The sequence below is a fragment of the Simochromis diagramma genome, unplaced genomic scaffold, assembly GCF_900408965.1.
Source record: "Simochromis diagramma unplaced genomic scaffold, fSimDia1.1 OVJJ01000603.1, whole genome shotgun sequence".
Classification (NCBI taxonomy): Eukaryota; Metazoa; Chordata; class Actinopteri; order Cichliformes; family Cichlidae; genus Simochromis; species Simochromis diagramma.
In genome coordinates, this window is record NW_024387414.1 from 8,672,037 (window position 1) to 8,693,766 (window position 21,730).

The window sequence follows — 21,730 nt, forward strand, 5'->3', positions numbered from 1 at the left end:
GGCAAAGAAATAATGAACACTGTCTGGGCATTAAACTGATAAAACTACGGGGACTGGAATCAGTTTGGCAGACAAATCACCTCTAATGGCGTGAGGCTGGAGCCTGTCTTCTGTCCTGTCTCTCTCCTCTTCATTACAAGTCTACTGTACACTGTCCAGGCATCCATATAGTCATGTTAAGCTGCTCAACAGAGTTCATAGCTCAGGACGTGACCTTAAAGAGCAGCTGTCCACTCTTTTTCTTCAGGCATCACTCGTTTTTTACATTTACTTCATTTTCTGTTTTCAATCTTGGTTGCTTGTAATGGTGTTGCAAACAAAGAGGCCATCATATGCAGTCAACTGGAAATGTATTTGGGGAGTTATTTGCTAGGCAAATTGACTGATCAACTGCCACAGAAGCCTCTGTTGATAAATAAAAGCTCCGCCTATCACATCTCTCGCAGCATCAGGGTTCAACCCAGACATTTGCATGTTTCATAGTCAAATTTGTTAAAAATACGTTTGCAAATCATTTCTAGAATTTATTGTGCACCTTCTTCCTGGAGTTTCACAGCAGCTGGCAGGTTGTAAATCACATCACAGAAAGATGAAGAATTTCTTTTCAACTGCCTTCCTGTGCATGTCTGAACCATCATGTTCAGTTGTTGTATGGATTCAAAAACACAGTCAGGCATCTGGTGCTGTAAGGTTAAGGAATTGTTTTAATGTTATAAATTATGTGCAAATGCAATTAGATCCAGGTCTGTTCATAGCCCCGGCAAGGTACGATAAGATAAAACTTAATTATCCCCATAGGGACGATGGGTAAGATCATCATCATTTACTGATGCCTCCCTCCTCCGCTTCTTCTTCCTACACTTTAACTTTGCTCCTTCTTAGCTCTCTAACGCCTGTATAGTGTATCAACTGCATTTGAGCTCCTGTCATATTTGTATATGGCAGCCATGACACTTCTGCGGAGCTCAAACGGTGGTTTTAAAGCTCCCTGTCTGCATGGGCAGCTGAGGTCTGGAGGCATCCAAGCTGTTCAGTCTTTCACCTTCGCTCGCGGCCCCTCCCCCAGGTCAGCGGTCATACATTAGATCAAGCTAGGCCTCAAAGGGTCAAGCAACCAGTGCCAATCATTCCACAGTGCACGATACGCAGGAGGGCAAAAAAAAACTATAAGCCTTTATAAAAAATATTATCTCTTTATCATTTGGTAGTCAGTATGTTTTCCCTGATATAGTATTTATCCCTTATTTGCAATAATGTCACGAGTTGAGATGCCAAATTTAATCTGCCTTCAAAATCTACTACTAGTAAAGAACTGTGGTAGAATTTTAATGTTATATGTGCAATTTCCTGAAAAATCTCCCATATAAAAATAGAACTGTTTTTACATGCTGTACAGGTATTTCTGTTTAATGTAAGCAGTTTAAATAATTCATAATGGCTATTTTATACTATTTCCCAATTTAATGTAAATTAGCAGTCATTTAAAAGTGTTCAATAAAAATAAAAATAGTAATAGTAATATTAAAATGGCAACAACAGTGTGACAGACATGTATACACCCTTTTCTTTTTTAACCCTGTTCTTTCCAAGCTCCTTACAATAATAACAACATGGTGTTTCTGACTGCTCTCTGTGTATCTATGCCTGCATATACTCCAGACTGCACTGTAAGGAAACTCTATGGCTCATTTGCCTCTGCTCCTGCATCCTGAGAATTGACTGTGTAAAAGAATCATCCTCAGCTTGAATCTATTATCACCTGATCCTGTACTGTTGCAAGTCTGCCAGGTCCACGGATAGAACAGTCTCACGTTTAACCCTTTCCTCTCTGCTGGATGGCATTCTCTTTCCCTGACTATTACCAAGAGTAAATGTTTTTCTTCACCCTCTCCAATGAGTAATTTTTGGTGTCGAACTTGTCTCTAACCTTTTCCTACCCCCTTTTGTTTGGCTTTTGTTTGGCAACAGCTGTTATCATGGATTTCTTTTTCTTTTTTTCTTCTTCTTTTTTTTTTTTTTTTGGTCAGCTGTGATTGCTTCGGGCAAAACAGGAGCAGATGGTGTTTTGCTATGCATGAATGGAGCGTTAGAGGAGTTGGACTGAATAGGCCAAGTTTTGAATGGTGTCTACACAGCACCTGCCTCTTGTAGCAGCAGGGACATCCTAGTGGCATGATCTGTCTTGGCTTTGCTGCCATCGTAAGGGATGAAAGAAAGAAACAGAGGGGGAACCTTGTTGGGTACCGTCCATATTTATTGATTTTCCTGCAAGTCGTGGCATAATGTGGTGTACAGTCAGTTTGAGTTAATTGGATGTGACACAGCATGCACGTGTAATCTATCACTCTAGTCTCCTGGTACACTTTATCAGTTTTGTTGCCATAGAAACATGTTGGCTCTGTAATAGCCTATATTAACAGGCTAAGTAAGTTGCAATAAAAGGCAATTTCAGAGTTGGGATCCTCTGCTGAACACAAAGCCTATAAAATACTGATGAAATAAATCGGAAAGTGGCAGCAGGGGGAGAGCGAGCTGGATTTTTATATTCTTAAACTAAACAAAGTCCAAATAAAAAGAAACTGCTATCATTTCCATGCAATGCAGGGACATCTGTCAACCTCTGGGGCATGATGATCTGTCACAATAAAAAAAAAGAAGCTTTTTCAAATCACTGACAGCTTGCTGAGCATTTTTTTTTAGAGCAACTGTATAATTCAACTGAGGATAAATGCTCCAGATGCATTTGGTCTGCAAAACACTGACAATGCACAATAACAAACTGAGCTAACCATAATAATCTGAAACAAACCAGTCCCTAACTCATATTTTCACTGATGTTACTGTTATAAACAGTTTTTCTTTGGACTTTCGATGTTTATTCCATGACCTTTATTACGTTGACTGTAAGGTAGTAGTGGCTTTCTTATCTGCTTTCCATTTCTGCTTAAGCTACACTCAAATCCATGGTGTTTAAACATTGTTTAAACATTAGATAACAGCAGATTGTGATCTGTTTCAATATTCTATTTATTATGATCACATACAGTTAATCATTTACTGTTGTGGGGAAAGAGGATTATTCATTACTAGCACCAAGTCACCAGAGTACAGACCAGTGATGTGCGTTTTTCTTTTGGTGCATGCTAACATGGAGGTATCAGATCTGTGACAGCGTAGCAGTGCACAAGCTGACAGAGGTCACAAGACTGGCAGATCAGACTTACCTTAACAGAATTCAACAAAAGCAGGGGATAAGCCTAATGGCTGAATCACTCGGTCTCCAAGGCAACATCATTGTGCTGAATTCCGTGGATGGAAAATGTGTGTACACATGCATGTTTCTTGTGCAAACGTGTTTGCGAAAGATCAGAAAGATGGAAAGGGAGCAAAAGAGTATAAATCTAAATATTTATGCATGGATCAAGTTTTCTGCAGCCTGATAAATTTATATTTGTTATATTTGTTATATTATATTTCCCCTAAAATTCATAAAAATAATATTTTAAAATTAAATCAAAGTGCTAAATTAACTGACTAAATCAGAAAGGTTGCAAAGGGTATCATAATATTTACACTAAGCCTATTGAATATTCTATTAACTTTGCTAAGAGTCTTTGTCTGCGGTGCTCCTTCAGTCTGGCAGGTCAAAAGTTCTCTAAACAAGCGTTACCATTGGTCAGGGATGTCAGCAGTCCGGCAGACTAACAGAGCAGCCAGCAGCCCCTTCCAAACAAAGTTCACTATTCATCTCAAAGGTCAATAGTTCTCTCTGTGAAGCTCATCAACGCAAGGTCAAGAATTCTTTAAATGTAGTCAGCCATTTCACTGGAGGTCTGATTCCTCCTAGTAAACAAAGCTTGACATTGGACTTGTAGAGGCAGATGTCTCTGCACTCTACTGGATCAGGTCTTATTAGGGAAAAAAAAGGGTTGTTTTTCCTCCTTTTTCTTTAGGAGACAATGTTTAGGTTGCCGTATCATAGTGGCAGGTTCTGCATCTGCGACCAGACTGTGCGAGTGACTGCAGCGTGGGTCTTATGGTCAGATGGTCAGTGTCAGCAGGGCTTTTGTTAAGCTCATATTGTATCTGTGCAGTGAACGGGAAAATAACAAAAGAGCCAAATAAATCATTAAAATACAGAATCCCTTAGCTTCCACATCTGACTCCTTAGTCATCCTTGGCACTCTGCCCACCAACTGACCTCAGTGGGGAAGAAGGGGACAATTAGGTCACTTCATGACTGCATTACTCAAATGACATATTAATGTCATACTGCCCTTCATGCATTTCATCAGCCTTAGTTAATGATGAGGACAGGAAGAAAGAACTGCATAAGTTATTGACTGCTTCATTCTGTGATCATATCATATTGCACTGAGGAAACAAATGATCTTATGGATACAAGGCTGATGCATAAGGCAGGTGAATACATTTATTTATTCACCTATTCAGATGAAGCCAGCCTTCATGATCCGGGGATGTATAGCAGTGTATTATTCTTGTAAATTATGTGTGTGTGTATAATGGTGTTTTGAAAATATCTGTAACCTTTTTATTGCACAGTCCCATAACTCCAACCCTGGCTATGAGATATTTGTACACACAGTGACCGCAGTACTGAGGGGTTATGGAATAACAAGAAGCTCCATGCATTATTAATGGGCTCTGCTGTGAATCTGTTCAGAATAATAACAGCGATTTCCCAGAGCCTCATTACTGTGTGTTTTTAAAGCATGTGTTTGGTATCCATGGACACCCGCTCTCACATTCTCTTCTTCCCCCTGTATTGAGATTCAGGTCATGCACGGCACTTGCTGTTTTTAATTTTCATTTCATCATAAGCACTTTAAGACTGTTGCCAGTGCTTATTTGCAGTTTTCCTGCAGACCTCTTCACTCAGGCTTCTGACAGGACAGATGCTGCAATTAATCACGGCAGAGAAATGGGCATCATTTCCACACCGAGCTGAAGAACCAATCACCGCAGCAGCAGAGGCAGCAGAGGCAGGCCTCCGCTCCAAATTACAAATGCCTTCCTAAAACTAACTAATTGAAAACAAACCAAAATGTGAAAATTCTATCAAGCCGCTATCACAGAAGCGCAGGAGCGAATTCACTTTCCTAATTTGTAACTAACATTAACCCGTGTTTAAAATGTCTCAGCTGCCATTGGAAGAAATAAAGGCCCCTTCTCTGGGCCAGTGGATTCACAGCCTATTGTGAAGATATGATAATTATTGTTTGCCTGCCTTCCCTCCCCCGCTCACCATATTATTCAAGGGAGCACAGCAAACCCCTGGGGATGTCTTGGAAATGAAGTGATTTTAAAAGGGAGTAAGAAAGAGGCAGAATCCAGTGCACTGGTGTGTGAGAAGGGGACTGTTATTGAGACAAGTACCAGTTACATGCTGACCTCGTCCAGTATCAACACTGTTTTTACACACAGTAACAATGGACTTCCATTCAAATCACTGAGAAACAGCACACAGTATAATAAAGCCAACATGAATGCTCATATAACCTTGTAAAGTATTGTTCTCATAGATTTACTTCATAGAAAACATACAAATTTATCTTTTTATATCTGGTGAGCGCTATGAATATCTATAACTGCGGTTCTCTTCAATAACTAACAAGGAAATGAAGAAGTTACGAATAGAAATTATGATTAATATAAATTTTGAAAGAAAACAGTTCCTTCAAATAAATATTTGTGATTGAGAGTTTAATTTTCAACAGAGACACAAAGAAATATATAATACTTCATACAAAATTATGGCTACTATCATATTAGTGGTGGAATGTCTCTGGATTCGTCTTCATGGCTGAGCAAAAACTCCAACATTAATTTACTTTTTCTATCTTGAGCAGAAAACAACCTTTTCAGAACTCCATACGGATATGCATCGACTCTATGGACAGTTTTCAAATGCAGTTGGTTTTTAAGCAAAATACAAACAAAATTAATTGCTGCTATTGTAACTCATAAAAAAGTATAAAAGAGCAGAAATGCACTATGTGATATAGCAATCCACAGGTCGTTTAACAATGTTTTAATTAAAGCCTCACATATTAAAACTTTACAACAGGTGATATGAAAAATGTACAACATTTTCTTGTTTCTTTTTTTCCCCCGGGACTTCTGTACAGCTGGCAAAAATACCTCCGATGCCTTTTCAGTTGGCTTTGGCAGTGCAACAAACTGGCTCTGCTAGTTTTCTTTTTTCCATTTTTTTTTTTAAACAATGACAGTATCAAGGAGCAGAGTAAAAATACATCAATCCCCAAACCATCTGCCTTGATCCAGAAATTTGTATTTACCATAAAATATCCCCTTTCTTACACAAAATAAAAACATAATTTAATTGTTAAACATCTGAAGTAAAAACAAATAGATTAAAGAAGACTTTTTTTTGGGAGGGTGCCAGTTACACACTTTTCGGCAAATCATCTGGAGGGTAAATTACTGGATAAAGGAGGTCTCGTCTCTTCCCACTCTACGAAACATGTACAGCAGATTACAGCTACAGAGTGATGATGGGATGAAATAAATGATTTATGGCAGTTTCTCTTTCTGTCTGTTCAGTCGTTCATCCACAAATCTGGATCCCAAGACCTGTTATTTTCAGTTGCCCTCATTCTTGAAAAGACACTGTCTGCATTTGTGAAATGTTTTACATTTGTGTTCCAACACCACTGGGCCTCCAACATCCGATGATCTGTAGAGTTACGTCTGCAAGAATGATGGGTGAAAGAGAAAGGTTGGACTAAAGAAAGTTTGCTATATACCGGCCAGTGTGGGAACAAAGACGGATGGTTACTGGTTTCCAGCAAGGATCCTGTGAGTCATTCAGTCCAGGCAAGAGCTGATAAAAATCCTTTTGATGAAACGCATTCAGAGCGTCCTCACACTGCGCTGAACTGACAACTCTGGTCTCATAAATAAAGCTTTATTGTTAAATAAAACAGTGAAAGATTTGCTTCTTTCAACATACTGTGTGTCCAGTCAGTTCAAATTGAAAACTGAAAGACCTCACAAACAAATAAACAATCACTGGGTGCTCGCCCTAAAAGGCTTCCGTCATAGCTTAGCCTATTTTATAGACAAAAACCCAGTTAACATATTAATCCCCTGTACACGCATGTGCATATCTGTCTATAACAATGGACAAGTTCTTTGTATAACATTCTAAATCTTACACACACTTCTTAAGTGCAACTTAGAAAAGCAACATGTTTGATGCTTTTTATTCTATTCCTGTTCTTTTAGATAGGACTTCCATTTGGCTCAGTAAATGCTGACCTGGGATAGGACCTGGGCATGGGCCTGAATTTGGGAAGGATGCGGTTGCTGCTGTGAGGCTGGCTGCGGGCTGCCAAGTGATGCAGAGCCTCCCACTGAATGGGGTGTACCAGGAGAGTGTTGAGGTGGAGAACACTGGGCCTGGTGCTGCTGCTGCTGCTGATGATGATGATGTTGCTGCTGTTGCTGTTGTTGTTGTTGCTGCTGCTGTTGTTGCTGCTGCTGCTGGAGTTGTTGAATCTGCTGCTGATGCAGCTGATGCTGCATCTGCATGTGCTGCAGCTGCATCTGCTGCTGCTGTTGTTGCTGCTGTTGCTGCTGCATGTGGTGCTGCTGCAGCTGTTGCTGGAGATGATGTTGGAAATGCTGATGCTGCATCTGCTGCTGGATTTGCTGGTGATGCATCTGCTGCTGCTGCATCTGATGGTGCTGGAGGTGCTGCTGCATCTGCTGCTGCTGTTGCTGCTGCTGGAGCTGCTGCATTGCATGCTGTTGCACCGGTTGCATGGGTGGGCTCATCTGAGAGACTGCTGTGGACTGGGCACCTGCCACCATGGACCCTCCAGCACCCATCTGGCCGAGCAGCTGCGGAGGCATCCCAGATGACATGTTCTGGTGGGAAACTGTAACAGAGGTCACGATTTGACTGCCCCCTAGTCTCATCTGCAGAGGCTTTGGGGCAATGGCCCGTGGCAGGGCTTGTTGAAGAGCCTGGGAAGCTGATGGCATGGAGGGGTGCTGGTTGAGGGGTGACGGCAGCACCAGGCCAGGGGACAGGCTTGTGGAGGCCAGGGTCTGCTGCACTGAGCGAATTGTCTGGGCTTCAGCTGATTCTGCTGCAGCCTGGATAAGTGAAAAACATAAAAACTTATTACGATTACAGATTTCACCCATTTAAAATCCCACTACCTCCCTTTAAATGACTAGCATATAGTATCTAGTAACTACTTCAGTCATTATAAGTCCTCTACAACTTCACAGTGCATAATATGACACAATGAACTCAATAATTCACATCACCTTTCGGATAAATTCACACATTTTAAAGGTGAAAAGAAGAAATGGTTTCTCACCTTGGAAACCAGGCTCGCACGGTATGCTGCTAGAGCTTTTAAATATTCTTTCTTGGCAGCTTCTGTTTTGCTTTTGTAAACCTGTGATGACACAAAAATGTGTGTGAACAGAAAATTACAGCTTTTAAAATGGCAAATAATAATAATTTAAGGTAGACTGCATACTACTTTAGAGTGGCGCTAAACTCTGTAGTACCTGCTTCTGTTCCTCTCCAAGACCATCCCACATAGATGCCACAATCTTTGACACTTCTCCAAAGGTGGCATTAGGATTCTGACCCTTGATAGCAGCCTGAGTGTCTCTAAAGAAAAGGGCATAAGCTGACACCGGCTTCTGGGGCTCATTGGGATCCTTCTTCTTCTTCTTTTTCGGGGTCTTAGATTTCTTTGTGGGATCAATGGGGGCTGGTCGTTTCTCCCCAATGACCTGAAATGATGGCAGGGTTAACATAAGGACAATACCAAAATTGCTCTTTAACAGAGTCTACTTTTTACTGCTACCTTTTAATACAGTAATCCAAATCATTAAAAGTTTGCTCACCCTGTTGGCTTCATCCTGCTCATCCTCATTGATGGAGCTGGAGGGTGAGGGTGTTGCAGACTTGCTGGCAGGAGGTGAGGGGGAAGTGTGGGTGATGTTGGGTCCTGCCATGTTTAAGGTTAGCTGTGTGTTGAGCTGGGATTGGTTGATGGTGGTCAGCTGATTTCGTGACATCATACCATTGGGGCTGTTCATGCTGATGATGGACTTCATCACCATGGCTGGGTTGGATGGATATTGACGTAGATGACCCGGGCCAACGTTCTGCAAAGAAATTCACATAATGGCAAACACCACTGGTTAAAATAATTCAATAAAACTGTACTTTTTAAAAATCCATGTTTTTGTTGACTGTTTTTTTCCCCTGTACAGACTTCATGCTGCACCTAATTTGTTTCTGCTATCCAGCTTGAATAGCTGCTCGGTGTGACACCATGCTGCCCAAAGCTTGAGAACCTGTATTCCTTTACCACAGCAGAAATGGGGTCATTGGATTCTGTGGGTTGTTATGTAGCAGATTACATGTCATGATGTCCTGGGTCTTAAATGTCTCTGTTACAAGACATGATAAATTATCTCAACACCCGAGGTGCCATCTTTATACGTCAGTAATAGATGACTACACAGCTTGGTTGATTTATTTCAAAACTCTATTGTATGGAAATCTGTGACACAGCTTTAGACTGCCCAGTCCCTGTAGGGGAACAGTGGACTTCAAATGCCACAGTAATATTACATGTGTGTGTGTGTGTCAGTTTGTATGCACTACTTTAAGGTTATGCAACTCCGAAGTAGGCACCTTTCAAAGATCATGCTTCACTGTTAAAGAGTGGGGAAAAAAAATACTTGTACAGATCAACTCCATAAATCAGCCAGTTGAAGGAATGAAGCTTAAGAGGTTTGGACAGGTCCCATCCATTCTGCCATCCAGGGTATAATGTAATAACATTTTCTCTTTCACCTTTTCCTAGTAAAACATTCAGTTCTTGAAAGAGTCTTAAAGAAGGTACAGGCGAAGTGTTTGCATTGATTGTGGTGAGGAGGAAATTACGAAGCCTGCCAGCTCTCCAGAGGGAAGACTGATCAGACAGCCAACAGAGCTGACATGGAACAGAGAGGGGATGTGAACACAACAGAAAAGGTGATTTGTTCTCCCTGGGTACATCCATCTGGTATTCAGCAGCACAAACTCAATCTCTCCCAACATCAACACATCATAAACCCACGCACCTGGCTTTATTGAAAGAACCTTATGAATGCCCGTCTTCGAAAACAATATTGTAACACCATTCCAGACAGAAACATATTGGATCTACAATCCATTTCTTTCTCATATGCCATGTCTACTGCTTATCATAAATACAATCTATGAAGTGAAAATGGATTTATATTTACATGAAAGAGCGGGTTTCAACAAAGAGATGAGGAAAAGTTGGGGAAAGAAATTTAAAAACATATTGTTATTGTTCTTCAAATATGGAAATCCTCACAAATAAAAGCTGCAATAAACAAGCCTGCAACCAAATGACTGTGATTTACATATCAGCAACCCATTATGTTCCAAGTGCTTTTGTCATCTTCATTACTGGGAACACGATGGCTCACCGTTTGCTCTTTGCTCGCTACGAACATCAAAGATGCACACACTGAGCTCATTAGTCGTGGCCATCTGTATAATAACACTTTTGCCCAATCCTTATGGTGCAGTTTTGACTTAGAGCAGTGGCTCATTTTGCCGTTTGGGATGTGGTGAATCCTTTGAAATGGCTTCAAATTAAATATAGTGCATTAAAGAAACAAAGAAAAAAAAATGTTTTAGTGATCACCTTTAGACACATCATTATATCACATTCAACACCCTGCTAAATATCTGGTTTTACAACATATTTCTACAATAACCAGAGTACCAGCAATTTAGCACCTCACTCTACAAAAAAGCAACGGCAGTTGCGTCACTGAAATGCCAGCATTAGAACATCTGATTTGAATAAAAACATAACAGCTAATAAGTTAGTCAAAGAAATCATCTTAAGTAACAGTTGTCTTGATTGCGAATATGAATCTGATACTAGGGAGGTTTATTTATGTCCCTCTGGCTCCTCATTTGCATTTTGATTGCAGCATTGTCTGGAGTCACAGCAGACATCCAACCAGATAGTTTGATAGTCATCGTAAATCTGCAAATAATTCTTTATCTTGGGTACACAGTGGCCAGATGTGCCCTCCTCAATCAGATTTGTGCGTTTCTAGGTGTGCTCCTATCTGTGTGTTTGCACATCAAACACTAACAAGCTGAAATGTACTCTCTAATCAATAAAAGGTTTTTTGAATGTAAATTCAGTTTGTGCGATACCCCGTTGTGTTGCTTTAAAATTGCAAAGCTGAAATGACTAACAACAAAATAATGATTTTTAGAATATGCTGCAAAAAAAAAAAAAAAAAAAAAAAAAAAAAAAAAAGAAAGAAATAGATAGTTTTGTTTTGTACATTATCACCCACCGACTTTAACAGAACACAGCAGCAGCATAAAGTGTTCTGAAAGCTAGCACATGAGTGTAAAAAAATGTTTAGTATATTCATTTATTTATTTTTTGACAATGCATGAAACCCTTTCCACAATAAAACGCAGGTCAATAAAACCAGCAGCGGAGCTGAAAAAACAACATTATGCATTCACCAAGTGATAAAAATCTCAACACCGATGTCAATGAAAACAGACTCTAGTCTGTTCTTAAAGATATTGAAAATTAGAATTTGGGAAGAATTTATGAACAGTGGCACCAAGCTGTAACAGGCTGAAAAGAATGTTAACAAGTTCAATTTCCATTCAATCAATGCCAGAGCTCTTGGAAATGTTCCGTGGCAGGAGAGGAGTAAAATCATCTATATGTTAATTATAAGGATGAATCCCCCAGTAACTTTCGCCAGCATGAAAGGTCAGTCCTATTAAAGATAGTTTATCAGTGCTCTGCACATATTCCTTTACTCGGCTTCTAAACGGGAACATCATTTTATTTTTTTTTTCCCTTCCATTTTCTGCAACCTGCTGAAGTCTGTGCTTAAGCCAAATGAGAAAAATGGAATTTTGAATGCCGGTAAAGGCTATAATAGCACGAAGATAAATTGTTTTTCTTTCCTCTGCCCTGTCTCAGTCAAACACACTTCGCTCTCTTTCCCTCTCTGTGGTGTGCAAACTCACTCCATCCATCTCGCCAACCTCTAACCCCCACTTAAAAACAAATCTCTCTCCTTCTCTCCTCCCCCCTCAAACTGCAAGGCCAGCAGGTCCCCTCCCCCCTTTGTCTGGTGCAGCCACTGACCCATACCCCTTTCCACCATTTCTCCTAGTGCATTATGGGTATTTAAAACTTGTCCAACATGACATCATTTCAGTTTGTGAGCTGCCTGAGAAAAGTAAATTACAGAATCAATCATGCAGAAGGTCAAGCTGAGACTTCATTACAAGTATTGCATGCCTGCATGAATATCTTTCATTTCTGACTGACCCAATATGTCACAATAGCTGTCTGTCGGGAGAGGAAAGAAAAAAGAAGAAGAAGAAGAAGAAGAAGAAAAAAAATCTCTTAAATTGATGTACAACTCATGTCAGTGCTTCTTGGCTTGGAAAGGAGATAAGAGGACAGTGTAGAAAAACATGCTTTCTGCAACACTGCTCACATTTTCCATTTGATTCAGGATATAGTGGTTTTTGACCAGTCAGAATTGTGGGTATTATACTCACTCACACTCTACACAGTATCGTGGCATATCAAATCATGTGAACGGCAAACTACAAATGGCTTTTTCAGACTTACTTTTATCTTGCATGATGGATGCCGTTCAAACGCTACCATCGCTTATTAGCATATCTTTGCTGCTGCAAAGCTAATGACATGTGAAACAGCTAGTTGGTAATGAAAAATATATAATGCATTACCACATAGTGGTAAATGTAATAAGACAGCAGGGCTCATATCTTCTAAATATTGATTTTAACATCTAATACAACCGGTTGACTAGTGTAGGTATCAAATCCAATCAGAGAGGACACAGAGCCCATTTCACTACATGCTTACACGTGTCAAGAAAACCCTCAAATGTGGTGAAGGCACCAGGTGTTTTTTGAAATAGAACCCAGAGACCCTTGCTGTGCAGCAGGGAGAAAATCGAGAAGAAATTGTGAATAAAGCAATACTGGCAGCTCTAACTCCAGTACTATTTGGCACTATTGAGACTCAATCACAAATCAGGAGGACACATGCTGGGAGACAAAAATGAGAGTCAGAAGCTTGTTAGGAGAGCAGATTAAATAAATAATGACTTCAGATTCAGGGCTTGCCAGGCACATTGCAGCTGAGAAAATGTATTTCTCTTTGTAGAAGCCCAGCATCTGTGGCCAATTTGCAAGACATACGCTGAACATTAAGGGGAAAGGAATTAGCAGAACACTTGGCAATGCAATGACATGGAAGAAGCTTTTTGAAAATAGCCCAGGTATATTTGCTGGTTGGGTTTCTCATTAAGTTCTGATAAGAGACAGGCTTTCACACAGGCTAAGTATTCTACATGAGTAAGCTAGCACAGAGGAAGGAAACCAAGACAAGAGTTTGGGAAATATGAGCATGGTGGCTTGATGAAAAATGTAATTGCAATAGTGCACGGTTTATTTGTTTGCCCCTGAAGCCATAACAAATAACACAGAATGTAATCATGTATATAAGGTTGTCATTCCTTTATCAGTGTGCTGACAAAATGACAAAATACCCCTGTTAGGGCCTTCGTAAATCATTGTCTCTATATATGGAATACAGTGAAAACAGTGCTGTTACTTATCTCATTTAGTTGCATTCTCTTCTCAAAGCAAAGATAAAACCACAGATGAATAGAATTTCTAAAGGCATTGTCACAAGACTTTTGGGGATCAATCCCATTTACAGGAAAAATGAGGGGCCACCACAAGTCTTCCTGCGGTACAATGTGCGATGACTGATAACGAGTGAGTAGTGTGCCGACGACAATGCCACGAGGCAAAGAGTAAAAACCCACATTCTCCCCTCAGTTTTTAATAGAGTCTCTGCACAATCAGAGACATGAGCCATGCAAATGGTGTTAAAGAGGAATAATGTTTGAGAATCAAATCTAATCCTCCAGCAAGTCATGAGAACAGTCAGGAATGTAATTGTGTCAAGGTTCCGTTTCTTCCAGATGCAGAAAGCTTAACTGACCATGAAATGAAAATTCTTTAGGCAAAAAGCCTTCAGGGGCTCACTTACTGTATGCAGCCGAGATATTTTAAAAGCTGCAATTATTTCACATGCCAGAAGCATGGGAGCAGGAAAAAGAGCTGTAAAAATGTTACAGTCCTTTCCCATATGGAATGTAAATAAATATACCTAATATCACTGTGATTCAACAAATGTGTTAGGGAGAAATGGGGACAGAGGGTCTAAAACACATTACATTTATTCACACACACTTCTAATAATAATAATAATGGCGCCTCATCTCAATGCAATCTGATTTGTGACTCACAAAGCAAATGCACCATCAATACCATCATCTTTTTGCTGATGCCTTTGTCCTTTCAATTCTTCCCTCCTAAATGAATCTTCCATTTTTGTAATGGCTCTGTAAGACAACTAGGCAGCCAGTGACATTTCCATTTTTCCTCCTCAGTGCTTCCATGATTGTGGCATTTGAAAATGCCTGTCCAGCCTCAGACAACGATCTCACAATCTGTAGCACACAACAGTATCAACATAAAGAAAGTGATTATTTCACTCTACAGTTCTATGTTTAATCAAGTGCAATAATATTAACCAATTAAAATTATACGTGTCAACATTTTACTAGTGGGATAATTCTCCCCAGTCCTAAACTCTAAAAATAGCATGTGTCGTTACTGAAGACCTCATGTGACACGTTGCTGAAGCGCAGATCAGCATTTACAGCAGGAAAAAAAGGTTTCAGGAGGTAACATGAATTAAATATGAGCATGTGAAACTGTGGCACGTTTGGGTCCCATTTTCACCGTCCTCCTGGGGATGAATGAGCATTGTACTCTAACACCTGTGATCTATTCACATCTGTTCACCTCATATAGAGAGGGATCATTCACATTCCTGTTTTGTTTTTTTGTTGGGTTTTTTTTTAACAGATAAAAAATGCTCACAGTAAGTAACATAATATCATGACATTTACTCAATGTGATCATATACCTCCTGTGTTGTAAACAAGGCCAGATGCTGTGCCAGATGCACCGACAATAGGAGGCATGCAAAACTCTGAAGGTGACATTACAGTATGGTTCAGTAAAAGGGCCTTCTTATAAAGGTGGATTAGTGCAGCTCTCCAAATTCTGTCTTAAAGTCTTTCAGTTTGGATACATCATCAAAAAATAAATCTGGAGAGTAGGACACTTGCTGGAGAAGCACTGGTGCAAGATTTCTTATTCTAGATAAATGAGAGCAAGATAATGGTTTTTTTTTTCTTCACTTAGTTGTGAGATGGCAGTGCTCACCACAGACTGGCCGTTGTTGACAGACACCCCTTCTTGGTCCATCATGTTGCGTGAGATGGTAATCGAGGGCAGATCCAGACTCTGTGGGGGAAACTGGGGGATTAAGGGACCCCTGTGTGGAGCTGGGGGCTCAGGCATTGCTGGGAATGGCGAGTCCACTTCTGACAGACCCAGACCGGACTCCGTCTCAGGTGGAGGTGTAATGGGAGGAATCTCAAACTCCTCATCTCCCAAGCTGGGTGTATGAAAAGTCTGCAAGAAAGAGGAACAAAGAAGAAAATTATGAAACCCACCAACACAAAAGAGGCAGGAAGCATTTGTTGAGGTGGGCCTTATCTAACAGGCTGGAAGGAAACCTTCAGGGATTAAATCAGATGACTTTGTTTAAGAGATGGAGTGTTTTAGTGGAGTGGTAACACACTTTTCTGTAAGTGCACTAAGATGTAACATTTCCTAAACCTATTAAAGTCCACTTTAAGAAAAAAGAAGGAAGAAGGCGAGTGTGGAGAAAGACGTCAAAAGCAAAAATATCAAGCAGCAATCATGGGAGAGAGAGGATACATGATAAAAGCCCTTAATCTTGGGGATGTTGGGTTGAAGTGCAGTGAAAATACACGTCACAGGGAGATGGGTTTAAAGAACATTTTCAAAGATTATAACGCTTGGCCAGAAGTGTTTCTTTTTGTTCCCCTTGCCTGCACCCTTAAATCTGCTCATCAAACAGCCTAATCCTTCTGCCTTTCGAATTAAAGCTTTTGGTCACACTTAATTTGCTTATGTGCCTTCTTGGAGATGGAACTGTTCACCTACTTGGGTCTTGTTTTCATCTATGCATTGCATTAAGCTACCCTCTGCAAAGCCAAAATATTCATACCCTCACAATGACCACACTGCAGGTTCACATAAATGCAGGGCCTGCTATCTTAGGTGCTAGGCTTGCTGTGCTTCCAAGTAACCAACAACCTCTTTAAAGCACAGTTCACTTACTGAAAGTAACATGGTTTAAAATGCTCACACTGAGTAAAACAAAACTCATGTTAAACTCCAAGAATTCTTGGAAATGTTAGACTTTGGGTATGTGGACAAAGAGAAGCTACCGGTAGTTCTGCATCAAGAATCTGCTTGAGGTTGATCACAAACACCACTTTCTTGGCCCTGCGTCACTTTTATAGCAGCGGTTGCTTGTTAAGCCTCCTCCCAAATCCTCATCTAGTTCCTGAAATTTCTCAGACAATCATGGCATGAAAATAATTGGCAAAGAAACAGAAGGAAGCAGGCACTTATGCCAATTCGAACAGCCACAGATGAGTTTCCCCCATGCCGATTCACCTTTTCACACACCTGCCTGTAATTCTCAGAGGGATTGAGAGTCCTAGAGATGTTCATGCATTGCTTTTTGAGATAAGCTCCTTTGAAAAGGGTCCCGTTTTTCCCTTACTCTTACCACTTACTCACATGTAAAGCATCATTCAACACCCTGTAGTTCTGGCATGGTGTAAAAACAGGAATGGGGACCTTAACCTCAGCAGAGGTGAAGATGTGTTATCTAAAACACCTATAAACCTGATATTAACAACCCTGTCTTCCTCTGCTCTGCCTCTGGTAGGTAGGGGATAGAATAACAGAATAGAGACAAGGGAGGGAATATGCCAACACAGACCTTGATTAGGGAGTATTAATGTTCCCCTTGCTTGCTTTAGCACACAGACACTTGAAACTAATTCATTGCCTACTCAGGGCAGCTGTCTTGACAAGCACTGATGAATTCCAGTGGCGGGAGAAGCTAATAGAGTTTTTATTCTCCCATTTTCTTTCTCTCTTCCTGCTCCCTACCACTGCTTCACTTTTCAGTGCTTGTTTCATAGCTAGAGAATCAGTTCTCCTTTCGGAAGGAGCTAAGGTCATATTCCAGGCCTCTGGCTCTCAAAGTGTGAAATAAATCACAAGCACCTTAGGAACATTTACTAACAGTCCACTGCTGTCATATTATGCTCCAGTCCACTCAAAAACCACTGAAAGTTAGTTCACAATAATGCCTGTTCAGCAGCATGTGAATGAAAACCCAGTGTACGTTTATAAGGTTAATAAAACAAAACTGTCATGAGTCATGGACAAAATGTTCCAGTAGCACATGGAAAAGATCAGAGATCGTCTATCATCACAGCCGTCATTCAACTTTTTCAACTTCCCCCGTGGAGCAGGGTCAATCCCCATACCAGCCTTCAGATATATCGCCCCAGTCTCATCTGGATCACATCATGCAACAATCTGAAGACATTGGCACTCTATCATAATCTCTCTAACAGGAGAGTTTCATCCTGTCTTGTCCACTACAGCCAGATACACTGCTTAGGCTGTGATTCTATGGCCACATTCATCCACGTAAGCCCTGCGGGGATGTTTTTGAGGGGGGAAAAAAGAAAAACATCACTAGCATTTTTTTGCTCTACTCGACTATGAATACTATTTGCTGATCTAAGTAGGTTTCCTGTGGCGTTACACTGTGTAAGGTAAATCAGGGCAGAACTATATAGGGCACTGGCTCCTATATTCTGGTGCATTGTGGCCTGAATTACAAAGCCAACCTAGAGATTTGAGACAAATGTCAAAGAGGAAGGTTGGCTGAGGTCAGCTACACTTTTGTAAGGGAGCAGTACAAGCATGACTGTGACCTTTAAGTGAAACACAGACATGTACTTGGTGGAGAGGAATGCTGGTGTTTAGTATCTGCTAAACAGCATGGAAGTGGAGGAGAGCGAAAGCAAAAATCACAGTGGATGTGGGAAGATGGAGCAAGATCAGTATCACAGTCTGCGCCTGTATGCTTTGCCTCACTCTGTTAATGATGATACAAATTAACATCAACACCAGGGGCACTGATAATGGAGACATGGAGTTTTTGCCTCATATAGGGGGGAGGTTATGGAAGATGTCAGCTGTCTGTGTAGAAAAGGCCCTCTCCCTAGGGAAGAGGTGCCAGATTTTACTGGATCCCACAGAGTGTTACAGTGTTGCACACTGTCTGGTGTCATTTCACATAAAGCCAGTTTAATTCTTCACCAGGAGCAGCTTAGGGGGCTCTGATCGGAGATTAAGAGATGCACAATCCACTTTCTTCGCATCACCAGCCTGATTATCCATTTAAATTGTTCTGAAAGGCTCAACAGAGCCAAGTGCCAAGCCAGATGCTGGCTTGGGAAGTGCAGGCATGTACATGTTAAGGGGTGGGCAAAGCAGAACACAACAGACAGAAAGAGAGAAGGATTGTGTGTGTGTGTGTGTGTGTGTTTCCATTGGCAGACACATGGTTCAGTGGTCTGAGGACAGACAAGGGCTTGTAACAGAGAGGCCTGATGTACCCAGCATGAGCATCCTAAGCAGGTGTGTGGGAAATCCCCCAGTTCTTAGAACCCATTGGAGGTGGATCAGCCCAAATTGTACCAAGAGAAATTCTCAACAGTTGTTATATTGTGCTGGGTCAATTTTCAGTGTAGGATCTATGTGATTTTAGATAATCAATCAATCACAGGAAAATTTACAAAAATGTCAAGCTTAACTCAAAGTCTTGTTGAATAGCATCCTAAATGCTTGCACTGACAATGCAAATAATTTAAATATCCCTTTTGCCATTTTTACTTGTGTCATAGTAAAAACACAAGTAAAAATGGTGCCATAGATAAACTTGTTTCATAGATAAACTTCAAAAAGTTAAGAGAAATGACAAATGTAACTTCAGTTTGTTAACTTGAATTATGTTTCATTTCGTTGCACTTCACTTTAACAAAAATGTTTAGCTTATGTTGCTACAAGAGGAGCTCTGAGCAGAGCAAAAAGTAGAATGATACTAGAAAGTTGTGCATATCTAGGAACTATGACTTTATTCTCTTCGCATGTGTTTTTTTATAGTTAGTCTATTTTTGTCTAAATTACTTTGTCTAGTAAAGATATTCCATAGTTTAGGCAGAACCTGCTTGAACATCTTTTCTGAAATATGTGGAACTGAATGTTTCAGCATCAGTCCCCTTAGTTTCACAATAAATATATGTACCAAATCTCTTGGCAGCCCATGCTTTCCTTTTCATTTTCAAGATGTCACTGAAAGCCAAAAATGTCAACCTTATTATGGTGCTCAAGGACAAGTTATCCCCAAGAGTCCTGTTGCTAGCATGCAGTGGAAAAGAATGAAAGCACAAGACTTTAGTGCAAACACAAAATGTTGTCATAAACAGTATAACATTGGTTTATAGAGAATGTATGAACTACAGAAATATAAAAGGGATGTGACTGGGATGGGAATCACTGAATTTTCCCTTCCAGTGGATTATCCCCGCGGTGCCTTGGAGCTCTTTCAATATCAGAACAAGAGGAAGAAAAAGCTTTTCAGGCAATATTTCCAGTCGTTCAATAAATGTAGTAATGCAATTCACAGATGTAATAACCAAGAGTTGTTAAAGGCAGCAGCATGCAATTACTGCATATAATAGGCCTCAGAATCAATAGAGGCTGGACTGAGGATCCAGTTTCAAATATCTAGACAGGCAGAGTGCAGCTACTCAAATGACAACATCAACCATGGCACCCCTAATCGGCACTATTTCAAATTTGGATCATTTGTAGTCCATTTCTACATATTTATAGTTCATTACATGATGCTAATTTGATTGGGAAAGTAAAGTGATACATCTGAGTGGAACACAATCTCAGTGTACAGTATCCTTTTCACTTAGGAAAGCAGTCAACCTTTCTCTCCTAGGATGTATGCTTTACCAGGCACACCAAGGTCATCTTATCTCATTCTCTAAGTGCATAAGGTAAATGATACAACAGCCATCCAAACAGCAATGAGAGTCTGTCGCTCTGAAGCAGAAGCAATCTCACACACTGTGTGCAGTTTTAAATATACAGTATCCACTGTGTAAATAAAGAGTAGCTGGATGTAAACAGGTTTGCATTTTTTGCTTTAAGTCATTTGTGGTAAAGCAAAACATCTGTATATGTAGTAACTTTGAAGCAAGGAATAACCCATGCTTATTCTTACACATGAAAGAGTAGGCAAAGTATCCCTATGGCTCGATTTGAAAACAATAACTAACCAAACGTGGGGGCATAAATTTAACTTTGCCATGTTTATCATGGAGCCTTCATAAAGGAGACTTCCTTTCTTCTCCTGTAGCCACAACACAAACCAGACACAATCGGTACATTTAACCAGTGCTATTGTACATATGGTGTGAAACCTCGCAACTCAAAGTGGAAATCACTTTAATCTCACTTTAGCTCAGATTGCAACAAACAATACTTTGGACACTCCAAATCTTGACAAGAAAACCCTATGCTTAAGGCTTCTTCTTGCTCTTTCTTTCCTTCAAAGCACAATACCATCTGTGCCCTAACACTGGAAACAGTTGTTCCTTTTGATAAAATGCAAATGAGCTGGGCTGTTTTTATTAAGGAGTGCACCCCCAGCCCATTCCCCCCGCTTTCACTTACTGCCACAGTGGGCCCTCACAGCTGGGGGCTGAACGCTCTCCAAGCAGCCTGTGTCGGCATGGTCCCTGCTGCAGTGGGCCTCAGCAGCCCGTGGATACAGAGGATGCACCCACTCAGCGTAAATGTGGGGGAAAATTAGACTTCTTCCATAATACTCTGCGGCTTTGTGAAGCAGCCACTTTATGAACATGAGGTCATGCGCTCCAGACACTTCTGTGTAGCTGCCCGAGTTTGAATGTCACAGTTGCATCCCTGCTGCCCAACTGACATGAATGAAAACAATACGGTTAACAATGACATCTATTTCAGTATTTTGGAGCTACTATGTAATGATGCTTTGCTTTGGGTTTTGAAGCCAGATCAATCTCCCCTGCTAAACTGGATGAGATTAGACAGTTTGAACCACAGAGGATGATGGGTATTTTTGGTGCACTTGTCTCTAATGACAGGGCAGCCGAGTGGGTGGAGGGGGAATAAAATGGATAAATTTAGCACACTGTTAGGACTGCTATGGCTCACAGAGTCTGTTATATACCTCCAGAAGAACAACTGCTCCCTTATTCTTTTCAATGCAACAGTATAGTACACAGTTTTTGCAGCAGCTCCTCAGCCAAAGATTGCTGGTGACATTTCACTTTCTGTAAGTGCCAGGAGATAGCACAGCTCAAAGAGTGACACAGCTATGGAGTTTGTTTATGCTTCTTTATTACATCTTTGAAAAGAGAAGGAAAACAGGTGTTTTTATCCTCAGCTTTCTGAGATATCACTTCAGCTTACAAAGCATAGTTGAAGCAGTCACATCAC

At 40.6% G+C, this 21,730-nt stretch overlaps 1 protein-coding gene across 1 annotated transcript in view; it reads right to left on the reverse strand.

Moving 5' to 3' along the window:
- Nucleotides 1-6,129: 6,129 nt before the first annotated feature.
- tox3 (TOX high mobility group box family member 3) overlaps nucleotides 6,130-21,730 on the reverse strand; it is a 37,585-nt gene continuing 21,984 nt past the window's right edge. The window contains exons 3-7 of the mRNA XM_040011631.1: nucleotides 15,437-15,688; nucleotides 8,917-9,180; nucleotides 8,572-8,802; nucleotides 8,376-8,456; nucleotides 6,130-8,145 (exon numbers count right to left, since the gene is read on the reverse strand). Coding sequence (XP_039867565.1) covers nucleotides 7,288-8,145; nucleotides 8,376-8,456; nucleotides 8,572-8,802; nucleotides 8,917-9,180; nucleotides 15,437-15,688 — 1,686 coding nt within the window. The 3' untranslated portion in view covers nucleotides 6,130-7,287. The remainder of the gene's footprint in view (nucleotides 8,146-8,375; nucleotides 8,457-8,571; nucleotides 8,803-8,916; nucleotides 9,181-15,436; nucleotides 15,689-21,730) is intronic.